At 36.4% G+C, this 22,520-nt stretch overlaps 1 protein-coding gene across 7 annotated transcripts in view; it reads right to left on the bottom strand.

Moving 5' to 3' along the window:
- Positions 1–22,520, bottom strand: part of ZRANB1 (zinc finger RANBP2-type containing 1) — a 68,999-nt gene that overhangs the window by 41,693 nt on the left and 4,786 nt on the right. For 2 of the 7 annotated variants that reach the window (XM_082407347.1, XM_082407349.1), the window contains exons 2-3: positions 5,123–5,251; positions 2,963–3,813 (exon numbers count right to left, since the gene is read on the bottom strand). In XM_082407347.1, the coding sequence (XP_082263473.1) occupies positions 2,963–3,813; positions 5,123–5,163 (892 nt within the window). In that variant the 5' untranslated portion in view covers positions 5,164–5,251. Of the gene's footprint in view, positions 1–2,962; positions 3,814–5,122; positions 5,298–22,520 lie in introns of those variants that run through there. The other 5 variants (XM_082407350.1, XM_082407351.1, XM_082407348.1 and 2 more) reach the window with 4 other exon arrangements.

Raw genomic sequence — 22,520 nt, 5'->3', positions numbered from 1 at the left:
ACCAGATTCCATTTTTACTGATGTCAGGTTTTGGCACCAGTAAAACGTTGGACGTTGGACGTCCCCAACGTCCTCTCATCACGTAAGATAAAGTGACCTATGTGAAACTTATACCCAACAGTTATGTAAAAGATACTTACTTAATACTGTGGAAGCTTTAGCTTTACCCTTCTCAATACTGAATCTTCCTCATTCCCATTTTACCAGGTACAAAGCTGAGGTTGAGATTTTTTTATTTCAATTTCAAATGGGAAAGTCTCACATTTTATACTTAGTATAAATTTTATGCACAGTATACATTTTATACTTAGTGTATGTACTTTGGAGATGATTTTTTAAGTATATGTGCTGCCAGAGCAAACACTAAGATGGTTTTCTTAAATGCCTAACATCGATAAACCATAATATACCATATCTAATGAAATCTGGAGAGCATAAGACAGGTAACAAGGGAGAAGTAAAGAATAATTTTCGGGGACTTCCCCAGCGGTCCAGTGGTTAAGACTCCGCCTGCCACTGCAGGGGGCGCGGGTTCGATCCCTGATCGGGGAACTAAGATCCCGCATGCCACACAGTGTGGCCAAAAAAAACAAAAAAAAAATGATTAATTTTCAATACTTGTGGACTTCCGTTAACCCAACACAATATAAACAACTAAAAGTTTTTAACATATTTCAAGGATATTTACAAATCAGGATATGACTACCCAATAAAGACAGAGCAATAATCTTTCTACAACATTTGAGAACCATATTATGCAGTGAATAGTCAAAAATATTTGCTGATAGAAAAGACAGAATCCACATTACCAAGAACCAATTACAATCAACCCTTGGCCCTAAGAACCTAGAAACTCTGGAGTATGTGGGAATGCGGATTTAATGACAAAGAAACTGTTTTATAAATGAAACAAGACCAAATTTAATATTGGTCCTACTGGGAGAAGTTTTTGTTCAGCTGTAAGAATGCAAAGAGGTACAAGGATGGTTAACCAAAAGAAGTAGATATATGGAAAGAAATAAAGGCAGCACCAAGAAGACACAATAGTCACAAAGACAAGAAATAATAGCCATAAAGACAAAGATATATTGATTGGTCTAACGTGTGTGCCAAGGGGAGAAAATATTTCAAAGCAAGAGTCCTTATCATAAGATCCACTAACTTGAAGAAACAGTGACCCCAAAAGAGGTTAAAAATCACTGCAGTGTAGCTCATTACCATCTATAAGTTTACATGTACTGTAACACCAGCTTGTAGTTGGCATCTACATAGTACGCTACTGCCTGCAAAACTAATTTTAAGAGTGTTCCAAAAGGCATACAGGTAACTAAAGGACAATCACACCTAGATACAAAAGATCACACAATGTAAGATTCCATTTATATGGAACATTCAGAATAGGTATATCCACTGAAACAGAAAGCAGACTGGTGATTACCAAGGACTTGGAGGAGGAGAAGATGTGGAGTAACTGTTTAAATGGGTATAGGGTTTCCTCTGGGGTGATGAAAATGTTTCAGAACTAGACAGAGGTGGTGGTTGTACAACACCGTGGATACACTAAATGCCACTGAATTGTTCATTTTCAAAATGATGAATTTTATGTTATGTGAATTGGACCTCAATTTTTAAAAATTCATAATAAATAAAATCCTTTTGTAGCTCCTGGTTTAAAAACAAAAAAAAAAAAGACATTCACACCATCTGTGGTACCTCAATTTGGGGAGAGAAAAAATCAATGGGATGTAATGGGACAGCACAGATGGCTGAAGACAGCTCAGTGTGCTTTCATCCCTCGTCCTCAGGACAGCAGAACACTGGAGCTAACAGTTACTAAGTGCCTGCTGTGTTTGGTGTTCAGAAGGGCTCATCTGCTGGGACTTTTTTTTTTTTTTTTTGGCCAGGACAAAACTAATATAAAAAAACTGAGATTTCTTGAAATCTACTCTTAGGACTTGCAGATTCATATAGTTATGTATTCCATATTCTTGGGGCTATATTCAGGGTGATAAACAAAAGAAATTAGTACTGAAAAAAAATATATATACAGCTAAGCCATGTTGAAGGCTTAACTATTGTTCCACACAAGATTTAACTTTAGTAGTTACTCAAAATTTTCTTTACAAAACTTAAATGTCAAAGTAAGCACCCCATCCAAATAATTTAAATCACATAATTCAAATAGCTAACCGATTCAAAAAAAGAGAGAGGGAGGGAAAAAAATACAGAGGAGTCAAGCAACTGCTTTTGTGAAGTACATCACGAATAATTAACTCACAAGGTCAATAACTGGAGGAAACCTTACTCTCTCAACACGTCTCTGTCCCTGAACAGCTCTGAGCCAGAGACTGAGACCAATATCCAAAATTTCCTTAGGAAAGCACTAAAACACAAAACACACAAATCATAATTTGAACTATGGAATCAGCTGGCCACGTGTAATCAGTTCCATAAAGTTTGCAAATATTCACTACATGACATTCATGGTAAATTAACATCAGTATTTTCAAGGTCAATATTATGTTTGTTCAACTTCTTGGAGTCACACATTTTTGTGATATTTTTAACACCTGACTAAAGCTTCTATCATCACAAGATGCTCACACTGTTTACAAACACTCTGAAGCAGCAGCTGGTGCTCCTCAGTCACATCTTGTTACAATAAATAGAGTAGCAGTTTTAAACTCCAGGTATACGGTTTACTACTAATATGTAAAAATCTTTGCTATAACTTAAAAGTTTTTCTCTCTAATGTTGGAAAGACACATGCACAATGAAATGGGAGGCAAGTTAAGACAACATTATGACAAGATCACAAATACAGAGATTCTTATGCATGCATACTGGGAGTATAGTTATCATGCTGAATGAACTAAACGCTAAATAATACTGACCTTCCTTATATCTTTCATGTCATTTTTAATATCTTTTCCCATCCCATTCAAAAAATGAAGAAACTTACCCACACAAGCATTGAGGAATAGCCAATCAGTCTTCTTCATCCTGTTTTTAATTTGCTTTAGTTTTTTGAAGTCCACTTCAAGTTCCTCCTTGCTGCCAACAGCACCAGCCAACTCAATCCTCTGAAAATCCATTTTCATCTCAGAGTCCCGTTTCGTAGTCGGCGGTGATCTTCTTTGGCTGTTGCCACTGCTACAGCTTCCTCTCCATCGAGCTCTGTCTTGCTCATTTATTATTGAAGAAGCCTCTTCTGTCTCTGCCAACTCGATTGCTTCAATATTATTAGGTCTGGGATGATCGCAAACAACACATTTTTTAGCCTTGGCCCAGTTTTCATATGTGCAAATAGAACAAGTCCAATGCTGGGTCCTTGTGTTCAGTTTATTTCTATCATTGTATTCCTCGCAAGGGTCAACAGAAAAAGCAACTGGTCTTGAGCCAGATCCTGAGGATTGAGGAGATTCTGTGGGACTCCTGGTCCTACGCTGGGATAAACACTGAGTGCATCTGATTGCTCTTGGCCAGTTCAAATATGTGCACATGTGGCATGACCATTTATTTGCATTTTCCATGCTGTACGAAGACTTAACCCTTGGTCTTGCACTAGAGTCTGGACATATCAAAGGACTACTTCCTCCTTCGGTGCCAGAAGGATCCCAATCCCTACCGACATCACTTGAACCACTTTTAAATGGATCTTCTGTAATAATTGTTCCACTAGGTCTTTGGGCACGACACATAGTACACTTGATTGCAGATGGCCAGTTTTCATACGTACAGTATTCACAAGCCCACTTAATTCCACGTTCTGACATTGTGCACTTCTTGAAGTGAGTTATGTCAGGCAGGAAGCTATAAATAATTAGGACATGGTTATTAAAACAGTAACTACATAATCCCACCCCTGAAAACATGCCCAAAATATAAAAGTACCCTTCAACTTATAAAACCTCAATTTCTCAAAAGATGCATGTAACATGTCACACTCAACTACCTTTTCTTAAAATTTCCAGAGAGATACTGGACATAAGTTCCCAAAGAAAAATCTTAAACCTGGGGATTTAATGAAACTGTACTTTGGAATGCAAGAGAAAAGGCAGAAGATAAAGGGAGGTTTATTCTAAGAGGGAATGAGGTTAAATCAGGAATCCTCTAACAGAAATGTTTAATCTCAGCCAGGTCATCACCATCAATTTAGAAAAATAACCAATAGTTAAAAGATTCAAAGGGAAGGGACAGAACACAAACCAAGTATCTTAAACACATAACCATTCTCAAATTATGAGCAACATAGATTATTATGCTATCTAGGTACAGTACCACAATGTTTGATTCACTAAAGAATTCAGAAAATCAGTCAATTCTATCATTCTTGCTAAGGGAAAAAAGCAGCCTAAATGTGCTAATTATCCACTGCTCTTAATAAACACAGGTAGAAAAGAAAGATGTTAAGTAGTAATCCTTACAATTAACAAAGTAACACTGTGAAACAGAGATAAAGTTCCTTGATAGCCTATATCCTCAAAATCTTGTTCTGTCTAGAGTGCAGAAAATAAAAACTGCACATCACCTATAGCTGGGACAATCAACTGATGAAACATCCTTGAGATAACTAGCATAATCGCTCCAATATAATTTTGAATATTTATACTCAAAATATTCAATATTTAAAATATACTCAAAATTCAATTCATATTAAAAACATATTAACTATTTAAAAGGCTCCTAGGATTCTACACTGGGCTTCCTAACACTGCAATACAATGAAGACTATTATTTAATGACAACTAATTTATAAATGAAGCAACTTGCACAGCAAATGTAATAATAATTTTTTTAAATGGCTTGAATTTAGACACTGGCCACTAAAGCCAGCCTCTCCATTTTCTTAAATCCCTTCTCAACTAAATCAGTATCAACCTGCCACCTATTTGTAACCAGAAAAGTGAAAGAAATTCTAGGCAGAGTAATAGAAGCTTCTCCTTCTCTTTCTCAGGGATTTTTCCTGAACCTGGAAAGCAAAATCTTTCACTTTATAAGCGTAGTATTATGTCCCTGCTTGCCAAGTCCTCACCCCTTTCATAGTGTAAACTTTGTTAAGAGGACAAATTCACTGTAAGAGTGGCTACTATTTAATAGCTAAAATAAAAATCACACTTACTAAGATTTTAGTTTCCATGCTATAGCCTCCACCTTGAACATGGTCAGAATAAAAGTACAGCTTATAAATCAGACCAAAGACAAGATTCAGTCGTCATGCTGGCTCAGATTCTGACTTCCTCAGGAGATACTGCAAAACATGATAAGTGGTTCTGTATGACTGTGAGTAGCTATTCCTGTAAAGGAGACCAAAACTGAATTTCACTTGAAGCCTGTTACTTTATCCAAAAGTATTTTTTTAAAGGCTTTATTTTAATAAATTCCCTATTTTACTCCTACTCATTTATTTTAATAATGGACTACTATATTCAGAATTTTAATTTAACACAGCAATAAAATCAGCTGATTGGGTTGGTCAGTCAAATCAGACATAGGAAAGATATTTTCCCCTAAAACTTTAAACATATGTGTGTGTGCACGATTATCACCATTAATCTTAAATTCGTAGTCCTAATAAGTTAATTCCTACTGAATTACTTGTTATTATTGAAGGGGGAAAGGGGGCATAAACCAAGTAAATAGAAAAAGCAAAAAAATATAGCTTATATTTAACTTTGAAGTCTTTTTCTCCTTCAGCAATTTTATTTTTCTCTAACCCAGGTAATTTATATTTATCTGCTTAGATTTTTCACTTTAGTTTGTACATACTGATTAAACACCATTTGACAGCAATCCGAAAGTGTGTTGAAGGGCAAAGACTATAATCATAAAAGCAACCATTAAATGGACAATTGAGATTTAATGGCAACTTTCATATTCATTAGGCAGTTTCTTCCTTTGGTTTCTCAGGAATGAAATATAAATAAATTACTTGCTCATGCTACTGGAAACTAAAATGAGCAAGCAGAAACTTATCATGACAAAAACAAATGACATAATGAACATATCCAAGGCTGTAAGTAATTTCAGTATTTCATTTAAAATATTCACATTCAGGGCTTCCCCGGTGGCGCAGTGGTTGAGAATCTGCCTGCTAATGCAGGGGACACGGGTTCAAGCTCTGATCTGGGAAGATCCCACATGCCGCGGAGCAACTGGGCCCATGAGCCACAACTACTGAGCCTGCGCGTCTGGAGCCTGTGCTCCGCAACAAGAGAGACCGCGACAGTAAGAGGCCCGCGCACCGCAATGAAGAGTGGCCCCCGCTTGCCACAACTAGAGAAAGCCCTCGCACAGAAACGAAGACCCAACACAGCCATAAATAAATAAATTAATTTTAAAAAAAAAAGAAAAAAGAAACAGCACTCCCACAGGGATTTCCTTTAAAAAAAAAATTCACAGTCAAAAATTCATGCTTGCTTTGTTAAGTCTTACTTTGATGTAGGCTCAACTAAATAGTTTGTGGCCTTACATTAACTAATCTTCATGGAATTAATGTGCCAGCATAACATACTTAAATGTCCATGTCTGACAAAAAACAAACCTGTCATTAAAAAATAATCATTGTCATATATGCCTGGTAAATAGCCTACCCCTCCCCAAAATTCAGGTAACTAAGCAATACCAAAACCAAGCTCAAGAGTTTTGGGACTTCCCTGGCGGTCCAGTGGTTAAGACCATGCGTTTCCAATGCAGGGGGCACGGGTTCGATCCCTGGTGGGGGAACTAAGATCACACATGCTGCATGGTGCGGCCAAAAAATTAAAAAAGAGTTTTAAGATAAGTGCATTATATTAGATAATGATGTACACGGTACCAACTCTAGGGGGAATTAAGACGTTGTTTTAAGAATATTGTTTTTTCATAACCAAAAGCTAAAATTCATTGGAGAGGGTTATCTGAAAGAGTCATCTGTACCTGTGGTAACAGTAAATGGAATGGAAGAGTAAAGATAACATCAGTTCAACTATATGATTTTGCATTATTGAGGTGAAATTAACACTGAGTACACTTTTTCTACCAGATGTCAAAAAGAACATGAAGGGGCTTCCCTGGTGGCGCAGCAAACAGCTCTAAGAGTTAATACTGTGCATGGAAATAAATAAAACAATTACTAAATATCTTTCAAGTTAACATATATTCATATACCCAAGTAAATTTAATTTACAAGTCTACTTCTGCATAAAATACAGATTTCCAAATTCTAGCCAGTGAATCATACTTGAATTAATCGGTACACAAAGTAACAATAAAATCTGTATAACATGGATCTTCTTTAAGCAGAGCCAGACACAAGTGCTACTCTTAAACCAAATATTCCGGGCTTCCCTGGTGGCACAGTGGTTGAGAATCTGCCTGTCAATGCAGGGGACACGGGTTCGAGCCCTGGTCTGGGAAGATCCCACATGCCGCGGAGCAACTAGGCCTGTGAGCCACAACTACTGAGCCTGTGTGTCTGGAGCTTGTGCTCTTCAACAAGAGAGGCCGCGACAGTGACAGGCCCGCGCACCGCAACTAGAGAAAGCCCTTGCACAGAAACAAAGACCCAACACAGCCAAAAAAAAAAAAAGCCATGTAGAAGAAACCATAAATATGTTCAAAATAAAACCAAAAAACAAAAAAAAAACAAAAAAACCCAAATATGCCTTGGTTCAAATGCAGTACCAGCAGTTCCCATCTTGTGGACCAAAGAGTCCATGAATCTATTTATACATCAACCTCTACCTGTAGACAGACTGAATAATGTCTCCAAGTATAGCAACCATTTTCTAGTATTAAATTCATAACTGCTTTTGATTATATACTTCCCAGTTCAAACAATAATAAAAGCATGAGCATTACGATGTATGGCTTAATGGCTAGGGAAAGGGAGGGGCTCATAACTGAACACTTTTTATACTGTCATGCTTAGTAGTGAATTAATTAGACCATATTTGTGAAGCATTACTAAACAATGTAGAATAAATATACCTATTCTGAAGTCAATTACTCAAAATTGTAGCTACACTACAAATTCCCCCAACCACCTACTAAAATCCTCTGAGAGAGAGAACTAGAGAAGTGAAATGATCCTCACCAAGCACAAACTCCTTGAGAAACAAACTGAGAGAAGTTCAGTTGCCAGTTAGTGTCAAATGATGAGCAGTTATCCAAAGGAAGGACTGACAGTCTTTCGGTTTTAATATTAGCTTTATTAATATTGTCTATATTTAGTAATATAAATATTAATTTATTAATATAAATTGTTGATATAAATATTAACATAAATCTCTGGAAATTTAAAAATGCTCAGAAAGCATTTTAGGGGAATAAAGATGAAAGCTAAAACTAGAAGCGGGGCTTCCCTGGTGGTGCAGTGGTTAAGAATCTGCCTGCCAATGCAGGGGACACGGGTTCGAGTCCTGGTCCGGGAAGATCCCATATGCTGCGGAGCAACGAGGCCCATGCGCCACAACTACTGAGCCTGCGCTCTAGATAGAGCCCATGCACCACAACTACTGAAGCCCACGCGCCTGGAGCCCGTGCTCCGCAACGAGAGAAGCCACCGCAATGAGAAGCCCGCGCACCGCAACGAAGAGTAGCCCCCGCTCGCTGCAACTAGAGAAAGTCCACGTGCAGCAACAAAGACCCAATGCAGCCAAAAATAAATAAATAAATTTATTTTTTTTTAAAAAAAGAGCTAAAACTAGAAGCACTGGTGAACCCTCTATATCTACAAATCTCACCTCATTTCCGGGCTCCAATATCTTGTCACATCCTATATTAAAATCCTCTTATCTTCCTCTCACAACAAACCCCTAGCCTGACTTCTCTCTCCAGTTTCCATTAAGGACACCACTAATACTACTGCACCCAGCATAGAAACTCAGACTTATCTTGAATTCTGCCTTCTCCTCATAGATTCTTTCTAGTGGTTTCTGTCCAATCAGTCCTTTTCTTTCCATTTCAGCTGCCATCAACCCTTTTGCAGTTCAGGTCAGAACTACTATAATAGCCTCCTAAGCGCCTTCCCTTTCTAAATCCATCCAGCTCACCGTTACCAAAATAATCCTCCTAATAACAAGTCCCTCTTTCTGAAGCTCTTCTGTAACAGTATAAACTCTCAACTCCTTACCAGCATACAAACACACCACACACACCCCAGACTCATTCAGGTACCACCATCCCTCCACAATACACACGTGAAGGCACCACCTTAGAAAAACAAGCACAACAGACACACACTCAGTTCTGGCGAATCCTACCCATCCTTTAAGGTTAGGTTCTAATCTCATCTCTCTCGTAAAGCTTTTTCAAATCATTTCAAGTACACTCCAAGCAACCATACTTCTATCGACATTTGGCACCTACTGTATGTCTTCTTGGGGCTAGTTTCTGGAACACTGACTTGTGTGTCTTCCCCATATCATTTCCTCCTCTCAATTTTCAATCAGGTAGCCAAGCTTTCAAAAACTTAGGCTCAGGGATTTCCCTGGTGGCACAGTGGTTGAGAATCAGCCTGCCAATGCAGGGGAAAACGGGTTCGAGCCCTGGTCCAGGAAGATCCCACATGCCACGGAGCAACTAAGCCCGTGCACCACAACTACTGAGCCTGCACTCTAGAGCCCACGAGCCACAACTACTGAGCCTAACACGCCACAACGACTGAAGGCCGCGCGCCTACAGCCCGTGCTCCACAACAAGAGAAGCCACCGCAATGAGAAGCCCGCGCGCCGCAACTAGAGAAAGCCCGTGTGCAACAACGAAGACCCAACAGCCATAAATAAATACACACACACATACATACATACATACATACTTTGGTTCAGGGATTCTAGTGGCATGGAATGTGGACCAGCCCTATGTTTAGTAAAATCCAGAGAAGAGACCATGTTGAGTGACCTGAACAAACAAAGGAGTGGAGCTTTTGAGCAATTTCAAGAAAAAGGAGAAATTCTAGAGGATGGGATCCACTCCTGTGGTACGACCTCAGTACAAAGTGTCTGCCTCTAACACCTAGGTACCAAGCCATAGGCACGCATTAGCTGGTTAACTATTTAAGTCCTGTGGTGTTAAGGGCACAAGCGCACAAACCTTTGTGATCATTAAATATCCTCTGAAAGTCCTAAATCTTTGTGAAATTATGTATACATGATTAAGAATCAGTGAGACCCAAAAATATGCTGACCTTCCTCCCATAGAGAGATCACTGTTATCTATGTCATCTGCATCTAATAAGATTTGCTCAGAAGGCCCCTTCCAAGGAATGTGTGGACAAGCTAGACAAAATTAATTTGGTTAAAATAATAGTTAAAATAATAACAGTTAAATAACACCTGTCATGGTGACCTTGGCCTTACTGGCACTAGGCCTTAATTAACTAAGGCAATTACCAGTACAACCAGTACATCCAACTTCATTCCACCAAACCTAGTCCTTAAAATATAACAAAAAATATAAAGTTTACATTTCAATAAGTCAACATGGTGTTAATTAGGAAAACTAGTAACAGCTACAATGCTAATGGTTTTTCTTTAAACCGCTGGATAAGTAGTAATCCACTGATTCGAATGGAAGAAGATATATAGACACAAAATTAACTTACAGTGTGTCAAATCTCACACAAAATTGTAATGCTCCTTTTTAAAAATCTATCTTCTAGTCATTTCTGGAGGAATTCTACCTCTTTATATACTAGGGCTTTATCTGTAATTTCATCAACTTCCTCTGTACTCTCCAGTTCCTAGACAGTAACTAGAAAGGAAGGAGGAGTAACAGATAGATAGATACATAGATAGATAGATCCATCTTGAGCTACCGTAGAACCCATCTTAGCATGATTCCTTTACACAGTTTCAGAGACATCACAGGTCAATCATGTACCCCAAATTACAATCCCAAACAAAACTAATTTAACGTTAACAACCTATGACAAGTTACTGAAGGTCTACTACGCACTCAGAAACGTGGAGAGATATAACTACGTAGATAAAATACTGTCCTTGTACTCAGGACACCTGCAATTTAAGTAGATGAAAGATGACTACAGCTTTCTTAAACGTACATGGAAATGGGGAGATTACCTCCAAGACTGCATATCAAGCCAGCATTTAAAATATAATAAAACAACTTTCGCAAAAGCTGTGACCATGCTACTTCGTTCAGAATTTGATTTCTTTTATCATCTTATCTATTCTCTCTTCACACTGAACAAATTAGTCCCTATTAACTATATCCACAGGAACCAACCAACAGTCACTACTAAACCTAGTCCAACTAAAGGCCACCTTTTTAACCAAACACTATGTTATCAATGTGACAGAGAAAGGAGGGGCAGAAATTTTTAAATAATCAGTGAGTTCTAATACAAAAGAAAGAAAATGATTTGAAAAGCAGGCACAAACAAATGAATGAAATATTCCAAGGTAAAACCAACTCAGAGCTACTCTCTTGTCCAAAAACATCTTGTTCCCAACGCCTCGACTCTGTTCAAATTTCTTTGTCATTTTCCCTAACATCTAATCCCCTAAACTTAGTTGAATTAAAACACTTATTTTATAAAGACAAATTATTTACAAGTGTTATTTATTAATAGTGTGAAGTCATTCAATTAGATTACTTTTCTCACAATTCCTACTGTAATGAATAACAGGAAAGTAGGGTGGGATTTTTTGAGTTGGATTTTCACTGCAGAGACAGGGGGAACAAGTAGGCAAAAGTTTAGCAAAGGGCAACCTGGGAAGGAATGCCAAAGACAGCAGCAGGTTGAAAGGACTGCTTACCCAACCATTAGAGATGGATGTATGTCCAGGCCAACTTTGTTACTTCACAACTCTGCCAGGGTCAGCCTTGTCCAACTAAGAAAAGAAAACAGCTAACACTTAAGCATTTACTGTATGCCAGGCACTGTTCTAAGCACTGTACCTATACATCAGGTAATCTAATCTTCAGAACCCTATGAAACAGGTACTACTACTATCTCCAATTTTTAAGACTGGAAACAGGAAAAGAGAAGTTGAGTAACTTGCCCAAAGTCACAAAGCTACTAAGTGGCAGAGCCAGGATTTGAACCTGGGCATTCTGGCTCCAAAGTCTGTACTAGACAGACAATGTAACAAAAATACATTTATACTGCAGCCCATAGTCACTTATTCCCACTATCCAGAATCTGGACAATTAATAAACTGCATGTAGTGCCTCACTAAATAGTCTTTCCTAGATAACCAATAACATACAATATCTAAACAAGCAAACTTAAAAAAATAAAAAACTTGTTAACACATTTTGCTCACATTTTAGCTTTTTAAAATTACACAGAATCTTCCCAAAGCTTATCTAGATTGAGAACTACTGCAAAATGCCTAAAAAGTTAAGTAAGCAGGACCTAAAAAGTTACTTATAAAACAAGATATACTAAATTTTCCATGTAAAATTGAGTGGGAAAAAAAAAAAAAACAATCTGAGGTATTTATCATGACTTTAGACTATAAAATGCCTTAAGTATTTTTTATTTTGGAGGCAATCCCTGGGGAAGAAAATATTATTCATAAAAGTCAGCCTGACTTCTCTTAAACCAATACACTAATCCAGATTACTAAAGAAACCACTGTACGTCAATTAAAATAATAAAGCCCTCCATTTGCATTGAGACAACTGAAAAAGGGAAAAGTCTCCCCAAATGACAGGTGTGTATTAATCACACTACCTATACATGACCTTGTGTTAAAGAAAAGCAAAGAATGACTATCTGTGAGATAGTTAATAAATCATTTTTATCTCTAAGAGCCTCCATTTTCTCATCTGTGAAAAAATAAATGAGTTAAACAAAATGATCTCCAGAATCTCCACCCCATGCACTAAACTCTAACTTGCAAAGTCTCACATTCTTCTATGTAAAGACTCACTTTAGGGGGGACGATAAATTGGGAAGTTGGGATTTATATATAGATAGTAAGAACCTACTGTAGAGCACAGGGAACTCTACTCAGTACTCTTTAATGGCATATATGGGAAAAGAATCTAAAAAAGAGTGGATATATGTATAATTGATTCACTTTGCTGTACACCTGAAACTAACACAACATTGCAAATCAACTATACTCCAATAAAAATTTTTAAAAACTCACTTTAAAATCTTGTTTATTCAATTTATTTTGCAAATACTCTACTTCCAAAGTTAATTAAAATATTTTTTAACTTTTCCCTGCTCCATCTGTGACAAGTGACAAGCTCAAATTTTAAAATATATACTTAATATTAAGTTAATGATCACTTAATGTATCGAAGCAGTAACAAAATCCTATTTCTAAAACAAAGCTATACCATACATCCATACATCATACCACCTATGAATTATCTGTGCCAAATAATAGTAACAGTTATCAAACCTGAATGTGATCAAGCTTCTAGATCTAACTACCAGTTTACAGGATCACAGGGAATAGAGGAGAGAACTGATTTCCGTGGAGATGCAATCAGCAAATTCCTATGGGTGTGTGTATGTTAAAACTTATATACATGTTAAAAACTAATTTGAACAGTGATTTGATATTAAGAAGTTATTAAAATGTTAAGGTGTGATTAACAGTATGGTACCTATTTTTCTAAAAGAGTACTTTTCCCTTAAGAGACACATACTGAATTATTTACAATGTTATAAGATGGCTTGAAATTGCTTTAAAATAATCCACTGGGAAGAAGCAAGAAGAATATAAATGAAACAAGGCTGGCCATGAGTTGTTAACTGGGTGATGGATACATGAGAATTCATTCTCCTAGTCTCTCTATATGTATACATATTTGAAATTTTTCATAATGAAAAGTTTTAAAAATCTATCAAGAAGGTAACAAATGCTATTATAGACTAATAATTAAGGCTTAGATTGCTAAGACTAGAAAAGGAGCAAGAAGCAGTATACTGTATATTGTTAACAGTGTTACTCAAAACTTGGTCCAGGGCCCTGTGATATTCTACAAACTGTTTACTAGCCTGTAGAAAAACTGAGAATAAGCATTTACAAACTTTTATAGCAATTTTACAGAATAATTTTATGATTGCTGAAACTACTAGTAAAACATCTGAGCTTGTATTTAAGACGCAATGTTAAAACATTTGGAAAACATATGAATATAGCTTCTTTTTACAACTCGCAGGTATGGTTCATTAAAGAGAAAAAATATATCAAAATATGAACCGAAGTGTCTTTCATGCTAAACTTGAAAATGAATATCACACATCAGAAAACCAAGAGAGACAAATTGAAATGATAAAAATCTGTCTTTTCAATGTCTCTCATGAACACAGAGGCAAAAACCCTCAACAAAATATTAGCAAATCAAATCCAACGATATATAAAAAGAATTCTACACCACAACCAAGTGGGGTTTATTCCAGATATGCAAGGCTAAGGCTAGATCAATGTTCAAAAATCAATTAACGTAACCCATCCTATCAACAGGCTAAAGAAGAAAAAAACAAACAAAAAAATCACATGATCACATGCATACATGCAGAAAAGGCATTTGACAAAATCCAACATGATTTTAAAGAAAAAAAAATACCTCTCAGCAGGTTTCATGGGAACCTTCTCAATGTGATAAAGAGCATGTACAAAAAACCTACACCTAACTTAATGGTGAGAAACTAGAAACTTTCCAGCTGATATCATAATGAGGCAAGGATGTCCCCTCTCACTACTCCTTTTCCCTGTCAAACTGGAAATTCCTGCTAATGCTGTAAAACAAGAAAAGGAAATAAAAAGAATACAGATTGGAAAGTAAGAAATAAAATTGTTTTTTATTCGCAGATGACACGATTGTCTGTGAAGAAAATCCAAAAGAATCGACAAAACTCCTGCAGCTAATACAGGATTATAACAAGGTTGCAGGATACAGGTTAAATAAGTAAACTACTTTCCTATATACCAGCAATGAACAAATGGAATTTGAAATTTAAAACACATCGCCATTTACATTAGCACTCCCAAAACTGAATTACGTAAGTATAAATCTAACAAAATACGTACAAGATCTATATCAGGAAAACTACAAAACTCCGATGAAAGGAATCCAAGAACTAAATAAATGGAGAGACACTTCACGTTCATGGATAAGAAGACTCAATACTGTCAAAATCTCAGTTCACGTTCATGGATAAGAAGACTCAATATTGTCAAAATCTCAGTTCTCCCCAGCTTGATCAAAAGATTCAATGAGACCCCAATCAAAATTCCAGCAAGTTTGTGGGTACTGACAAACTGATTCTAAAGTTTATATGGAGAAGCATAATATCCAGAATAACCAACACAGTAAGAATAACCAACACAGTACTGAAGAAAAAAAAAAAAAAACAAAGAAGACTAACTACCCTGACTTCTACACTTACAACTACAGTAATCAAAACACTGGCAAAAGAACGGACAAACAGATCAATGGAATAGAACAGACAGCCCAGAAATAGACCCACATATATAGAGTCAACTGATATTTAACAAAGAAGTAAAGACAATACAAAGGAAAAAAGAAAGTCTTTTCAGGGGGCTTCCCTGGTGGCGCAGTGGTTGAGAATCTGCCTGCTAATGCAGGGGACACAGGTTCGAGCCCTGGTCTGGGAAGATCCCACATGCCGCGGAGCAACTGGGCCTGTGAGCCACAACTACTGAGCCTGCAAGTCTGGAGCTTGTGCTCCTCAACAAGAGAGGCCGCGACAGTGAGAGGCCCGCACACCGCGATGAAGAGTGGCCCCCGCTCGCCACAACTAGAGAAAGCCCTCGCACAGAAACAAAGACCCAGCACAGCCAAAAATAATAAAATAAATAAATTTAAAAAAAAAGAAAGGTCTTTTCAAAAAATGGTGCTGAAACCACTAGACATCCACATGCAAAAAAAAACAAAAAACATAAAAAGGACTCTTAGACATAGACCTCATACCCTTCACAAAAATTAACTCAAAACGGATCATAGACCTAAATGTAAAATGCAGAATTATAAAATTCCTAGAAGATAACATAACAGGAAATCTAGATGACCTTGACTATGCCAATGGCTTTTTAGGTAAAACACCAAAGACACAATCCATGAAAAATATACTTGATAAACTAGATTTGTTAAAATTAAAAAGTTCTGTTCTACAAAAGACATTATCAAGAGAATGACAAGCCAAAAAAATAGGAGAAAATATTTACAAAAGACATATCTGATAAAGGACTGTTATCCAAACTATACAAAGAACTCTTGAAACTCAACAATTAAAAAAAATAATAAACAACCTAATTAAAACATGGGCAAAGACCTGAACAGACACTTCAAGGAAGATATACAGATGGCAAACAATACCTCATTAGAGAACTGCAAATTAAAACAGCAATGAGATACCACTATACACATATTAGATTGGCCGAAATCCAGAACACTGACAACACCAAATGCTGACAAAGATGTAGATCAACAAGACCTCTCATTCATTGCTGATAGGAATGCAAAGTGGTATAGCCAAGTTAGGAAGAGAGTTCGGCAGTTTCTTACAAAACTAAACATACTCTTACCATATGACCTAGCAATTGTGCATCTTGTATTTACTCAAAGGAGTTGAAATTTTATGTCCACACAAAAACCTGCACATGGATGCAGCTTTATTCATAACTGCCAAAACTTGCAAGCAACCAAAGTTCATTATAAGTGAATGGATAAATAAACTGTGGTACATCCAGACAAGAAAATATTATTCAGCACTAAAGAGAAACGAGCTAGCAAGCCATGAAGAGACATGGAGGAACCTTAAATGCATATTACTAAGTGAAAGAAGCCCATCTGAAATGGCTATATACTGTTTGATTCCAACTATATAACATTCTGAAAAAGGCAAAACTATGGAGACAAAGATCAGTGGTTGCCAGGGGTTGGCGAGGGGGAGCGATGAATAGTCCGAACACAGAGGATTTTTAGGGCAGTGAAACTATTCTGTATGATACTGTAATGGTAGATACATGTCATTATACATTTCTCAAAACCCATAAAGTGTACATACCAAGAGCAAACCTTAATGTAAACTATGGACTCTGGTTGATATTTATGTGTCATGGTAGATTCATCAACATAACAAATGTATCACTCAGTTGCAGGATGTTGATAGTGGGAGAGGTTATGCATGTGTGGAGGGAGGGGTATAAGAACTCTGTACTTTCTGCTCAATTTTGCTGTGAACTTAAACTGCTCTAAAACCTAAAGATTATTTTTAAAAATCTACTTCTTAATGTTTTTTAGTCACTAATATCCAGGAAACATTAAAAAAAAATCAGTTCTCAAAGAATGATGGGAAGTTTTAAAAAAAGGACACAAGAACTTTTGGTGTGAACCTAAAACTGCTCTAAAAAATTAAAATCAAATCTGAAATATGTTCACACCTAAAAGTTTAAATTAAAAAAAGACACAGAAATTAGCATGAAGAGCTCACACTGGCCAAATCTGGATCAACTCAAGCAACCACATAAATAATAACAGTAAAGGATTTTTAAAGCACTGACTAAAACAAATATACAAAAGTCTACACACAAACTAACAGATAAATAATGGAGGAGAAAGTTCTTCCTTACAATAGAAATCAAACTAATAAATGCGAAATGAGTAACTGGATTAGAAATTCACCATTTGGCAATCTCTACAAGAGATTCAGAAAAGAATCATCAATAAATGTTAAAACTAGTGGGTGAAAATTTGAGAATTAACAGGATATTTAAATAGTCTCCAAGTATCTCCCAACAATAACTGGTATGTTACAAAACCTGGTAGACACCTTAACCAAGTAATCAAAGTTAACCACACCAGTAATGACATCATTTGCCTCTTGATATGTTGTACTAAGAACAAAACATCACCTCTGTGGTATTCTTGCTAAAAAGTACATACTCTGACTCTGATCACAAGAAAATATCAGAAATGCCAATATTAAGAGACCTTCTACGAAATTACTAGTCCTATATTCTTCAAAAACATCAATATCATGAAAAACAAGGACTTCTTTGTTCCAGTTAAAGGAACCTATAAAAAACATGGCAATAGACTGCAACTCATGATCTGAAAGATTTTCTTTTGTCTTTATAAAGAATATTAATGGAACAACTAACAAAATTTAAATAAGATTTATAGAATCTTATAAGAATTAATCATGCAATGTTAATTTCCAGAGTTTGATAACTCTATTGCGGTTACATAAGAGAAAGACCTTGTTTTTAGCAAATACACACTGAAATATTTAGAGATTAAGGGGTATCAAGTCTGCAATTTACTTTCAAACAGTTCTGGGGGAAAAATATATTTGTACTTATATATGTCCACATCACACAATAAACCTTATAATTTACAAAATACTTTCACATACATCGTTATTCTGATAAAAACCACGAAATAGGTACACAACAGTCCTTTTATATGAGAGTAAATGTGGCCTCCTATATCTAAAAATTTCTCAAGAATTGTCTGTTCTTTCTACCCCTACAACCAAGCCCTAGTTCATCATTTCTCTCAAATATTTTATTTATTATCCTAACTGGTCTTCCAACCTTCATACTCCACATCTCTGCCAGAGTAATCTGTCCAAAAAAAAAAAAAAAAAAAAAATCTCATGTTGCTATTCAGCAGCTTTAAAAATTTCAACACCCCAACACTAAAGTGAAAAATCCTAAACAGGACATAAAAGAACCTTCCAAGCACAAACACACGGGTGTGTCAAGAATATCCTACAATATTTCCCTTCAGTGATTTACTGCCTTTCACCAAAGCATTATTAAGGGGAAATCTACTTTATTTTACCATGGGAAGATCAGTTCCATCTCTTTTTATTTCATATAGAGAAAAATGTACTGCACTTTTTAGATGTGAGTTCATGTCCCTCTCCACCTCTTACTAAGTCAGGGATATTGGCCAAACCCTTAAGATCCAAGCCTCTTCATCTGAAAAAATTATGGTAATGCCTTACCTGTCCTTACACAGGGGTTAACACCAATAATGTCAAGATCCACATCCAATAATTAATATTATGAACAAATATCAGCGTGATAACACCACCTTATATTTTATATGAAGCTTTAGGTCAGAGAACACTTCTATTATTTCACTTCATCTTCGGAACCCTCAGGTACTTTCCTGTAAGGTACCCCAGAATCCTTCTGAGGTACAAGTATCTTCATTTTAATGACAAGGAATCTGTGGCTTCAGGAAAGGTGAAATGACTTGCCCACAGTTACAAAGCTTTAGGAAGTAAAGCCCAGATTCTGACTCCTGTTTTCTCTCACAAATGCACCACAGCCTTCCAGAATTACAAAAACATATTTCCCTAGAACAAAATGTGAATATTAGGTTACAAGATGGACTGACTGTATAGTTACTGTCTCTAGCTACAACAAGACACTACCTCCAAAACAAATCCCAAAATCTGAATTTTTCTCCAGATTACCCTACCATGCCCCTAGTCCAAGCCACCATCAACTCTCACATGGATTACTACATAACCTCCCCACTAATCTTGCTGCTTCTATTCTATCCACCATCCTCCCATGGAAGCCAGATGGATCCTTTAGAAACATAGACCAGGTCACAACACAAGGACTTAAAATCCTCTAATGGCTTCCCAACCCACTCAGAATAAAATTAAAATTCCCCAGTCTTTCTTGCAAATCTTTACATAAAAGCAGATTTTGTTCTGTTCCTTTTACAGGCAAGCTCTTTCTCACCATAAGAGTTTTGTATTAGAAATCTCCTCTGCCTAGAATTCTCTTTCCTCATATTTTCACATGGCCAGCTCTTGTCATCAAAAACTAGGTTTAAATATCACCTCCTCAGAAAGATTTTCCCTCACCAGACTGATGTCATTCTCCACCACATTACCCTACTTTCATTATATTACCTGCAGAGCACTTATCACTACCTGGGTTTGGTTTGGGTTTTTTGTTCTTTGTTTTTATTTTTGTTTTTCCTTGTTTGCTCTCTCTCTATACTAGAATGTAAATACAAGTAAAAGAGACAGTCTTGTTTGTAGGGTTATCTCAACATCCAGTACAATTACTTTCTAAAATGCTTAACAGTGAACAAGTAGTTACTAAATGTTTTAACTTGGTAGTCTTTGTAACAGTATTTTATGTAATCTACTTTTTTGAAAATCCTAAACAACCTCAGATCACACAGCAGGTGCCCAACAATTATTAACTTAATTTGAATGAATTTCTATATAAACAAGGCCTTCGGATTTTAAGCTTAATACAACAAATATCCCCAAACATATCCCCCTACACACACACACACACACACACGGAGACAGAGAACCCTTCCCTCTTCCCACCTGTAAAGGTGATCCACACTGAAGAGGATCACTTCTTTCTATTCCCCAGCTCCTTGACAATACTAGCTCAAGGGGAAAAGGAAGATCAGGGACTGCAGAAGGAATGAGGCATTCATATCCAGGTGCTATGAGAGCCATTCCAACCTCATCCACATGCTTTAGCCATACTGTACCCTCTGCTGGTCCTTATACGTGGCATGTAATTTTCATGTCTCCATGCCTTCACTTATGATTGCTTCTGCACACGATGTTCTCTCACTCCCACCTCCCATTCTTACCTGGTTCTATATATACCTAGAAACCTGTTACTCCTTCTTCAAAGACTAGCTCAAATGTTCCCACTTCTGTAAAACCCTTCTTGACCCAATCCTAATCTTGTGCTAAATTAATTTAGTCACTTCTTTACCACTTCATAGTACTTTGTTTAGTGGAATAAGGTTTGTTTCTAATGACCAACTGTGAAAAATTCACGTTTATGTCTCTATAAACAGTGTTTGCTATACAACAGTTGCTCACTAATCATTTAGACAATAAAAAGCAATTCAATATTCTCCTGGTATCAAAGGATAGTATTCCAAAGATTAGTCTAAAGTTCTACAAATTCCTGTCGTTCCCCTCCTTAAACACAAACTTTAACTTCATTAAATACCAAAAAATTACCCACCCCAACCAGAAAAGGATTTAAAAGTGGTTTGTTAAAAATTACAGAAATGATAGGCCTCACGGTGAGGCAAAAAAAAAAAAAAAAATTGCAGAAATGATGTGTTGCCTTCAAAATTCCAATCACAAGCGTACTGCTGCAACTTAATGATCAACACTCAGTAGAAATCCTTTTCTCCATCTGCAAAGTAAGGATAATTTCTTCATACATCCAGGGAATGCTGTCTTGCAATAATCAATTTATAGCTGAGAATAATTACGTTACTAAAGCTAACTAAATTTCAGCAAATGATGCTGGGACAACTAGACAGCCCTCTGCAAAAGAATAAATTTGGATCCCTATCTCATACTATATATAAAACTTAACTCAAAATTATCAAAGACCTAAATGTAAGAGCTAGGAACTGTAAAATTCTTAGAAGAAATGCAAATCTTCTTGACCTTGGATTACACAATGGCTTCTTAGAGATGACACCAAAAGCAAAAGTGACAAAAGAAAACAAATAAATTGGACATCAAAATTAAAATCGTTTGCGTTTCAAAGGACACCATCAAGAAAGTAAAGAGATAAACTACAGAATAGGAGAAAGTATTCGCAAATTATTTGCAAGTCATCTGACTTGTATCCAGAATATATAAAAAAACTCTCACAACTCAACAATAAAAAGACAAATAACCCAATTGAAAAATGGGCAAAGGATTGGAGTAGACACTCTCTAAAGATACACAAATGACCAATAAGCACATGAAAAGATACTCAATACCACCAGCCATTAGGGAAATGCAAATAACAACTAGGAGATTCCACTTCACTAAGACAGCTATAGTAAAAAAAGACAGACAATAACAAGTGTTGATGAGGATGTAGAAAAATGGAACCCTCATACATTGCTGGTATAAATGCAAAAATGGTACAACCACTTCAGAAAACAGTCACAAAGTTCCTCAAAGGTTAAACACGGAGTTACCATATGACCCGGCAATTCCACTCCTAGGTATCAATATACACCCAAAAAAAATGAAAACTTATGTCCACACACAAGTTTGTACACAAATGTTCATAGCAGCATATTTCATAAAAGCCAAAAAGTGGAAACTACTTAAATGCCCATCAATCAATGAATAGATAAATATAAACAAAATGTGGTATGTACCCATACATGGAATATTAGTTATTCAGCCATAAAAAGGAATGAAGTACTGATACATGCTACAAGATGGATAAACCCTGAAAACGATAAGTGAACAAAGCCAGACACCAAAGGTCATATACAGAAAGTTCCAAAAAGCAAAACTTGAATTTACACGCACTGACAATTATTTATACAGCATTTATGTTATATTAGGTATTATAAGTAATCTAGATATGATTTAAAGTATACAGGAGGTTGTGCGTAGGTTATACGCAAATACTTTGCCATTTTATGTAAGGGAATTGAGTATCCCTGGATTTGGGGATCCAAGAGGGATCCTGGAACCCATCCCCCACAGATACCAAAGGATGACTATATTGTATGATTCCATTTATATGAAATGTACAGAACAGGTA

The sequence above is a fragment of the Balaenoptera borealis genome (genome assembly GCF_965194805.1).
Source record: "Balaenoptera borealis genome assembly, chromosome: 10".
Lineage (NCBI taxonomy): Eukaryota > Metazoa > Chordata > Mammalia > Artiodactyla > Balaenopteridae > Balaenoptera > Balaenoptera borealis.
The sequence above is the reverse complement of the archived record's forward strand: the minus strand, read 5'-3'. Positions and strand labels throughout refer to the sequence as shown.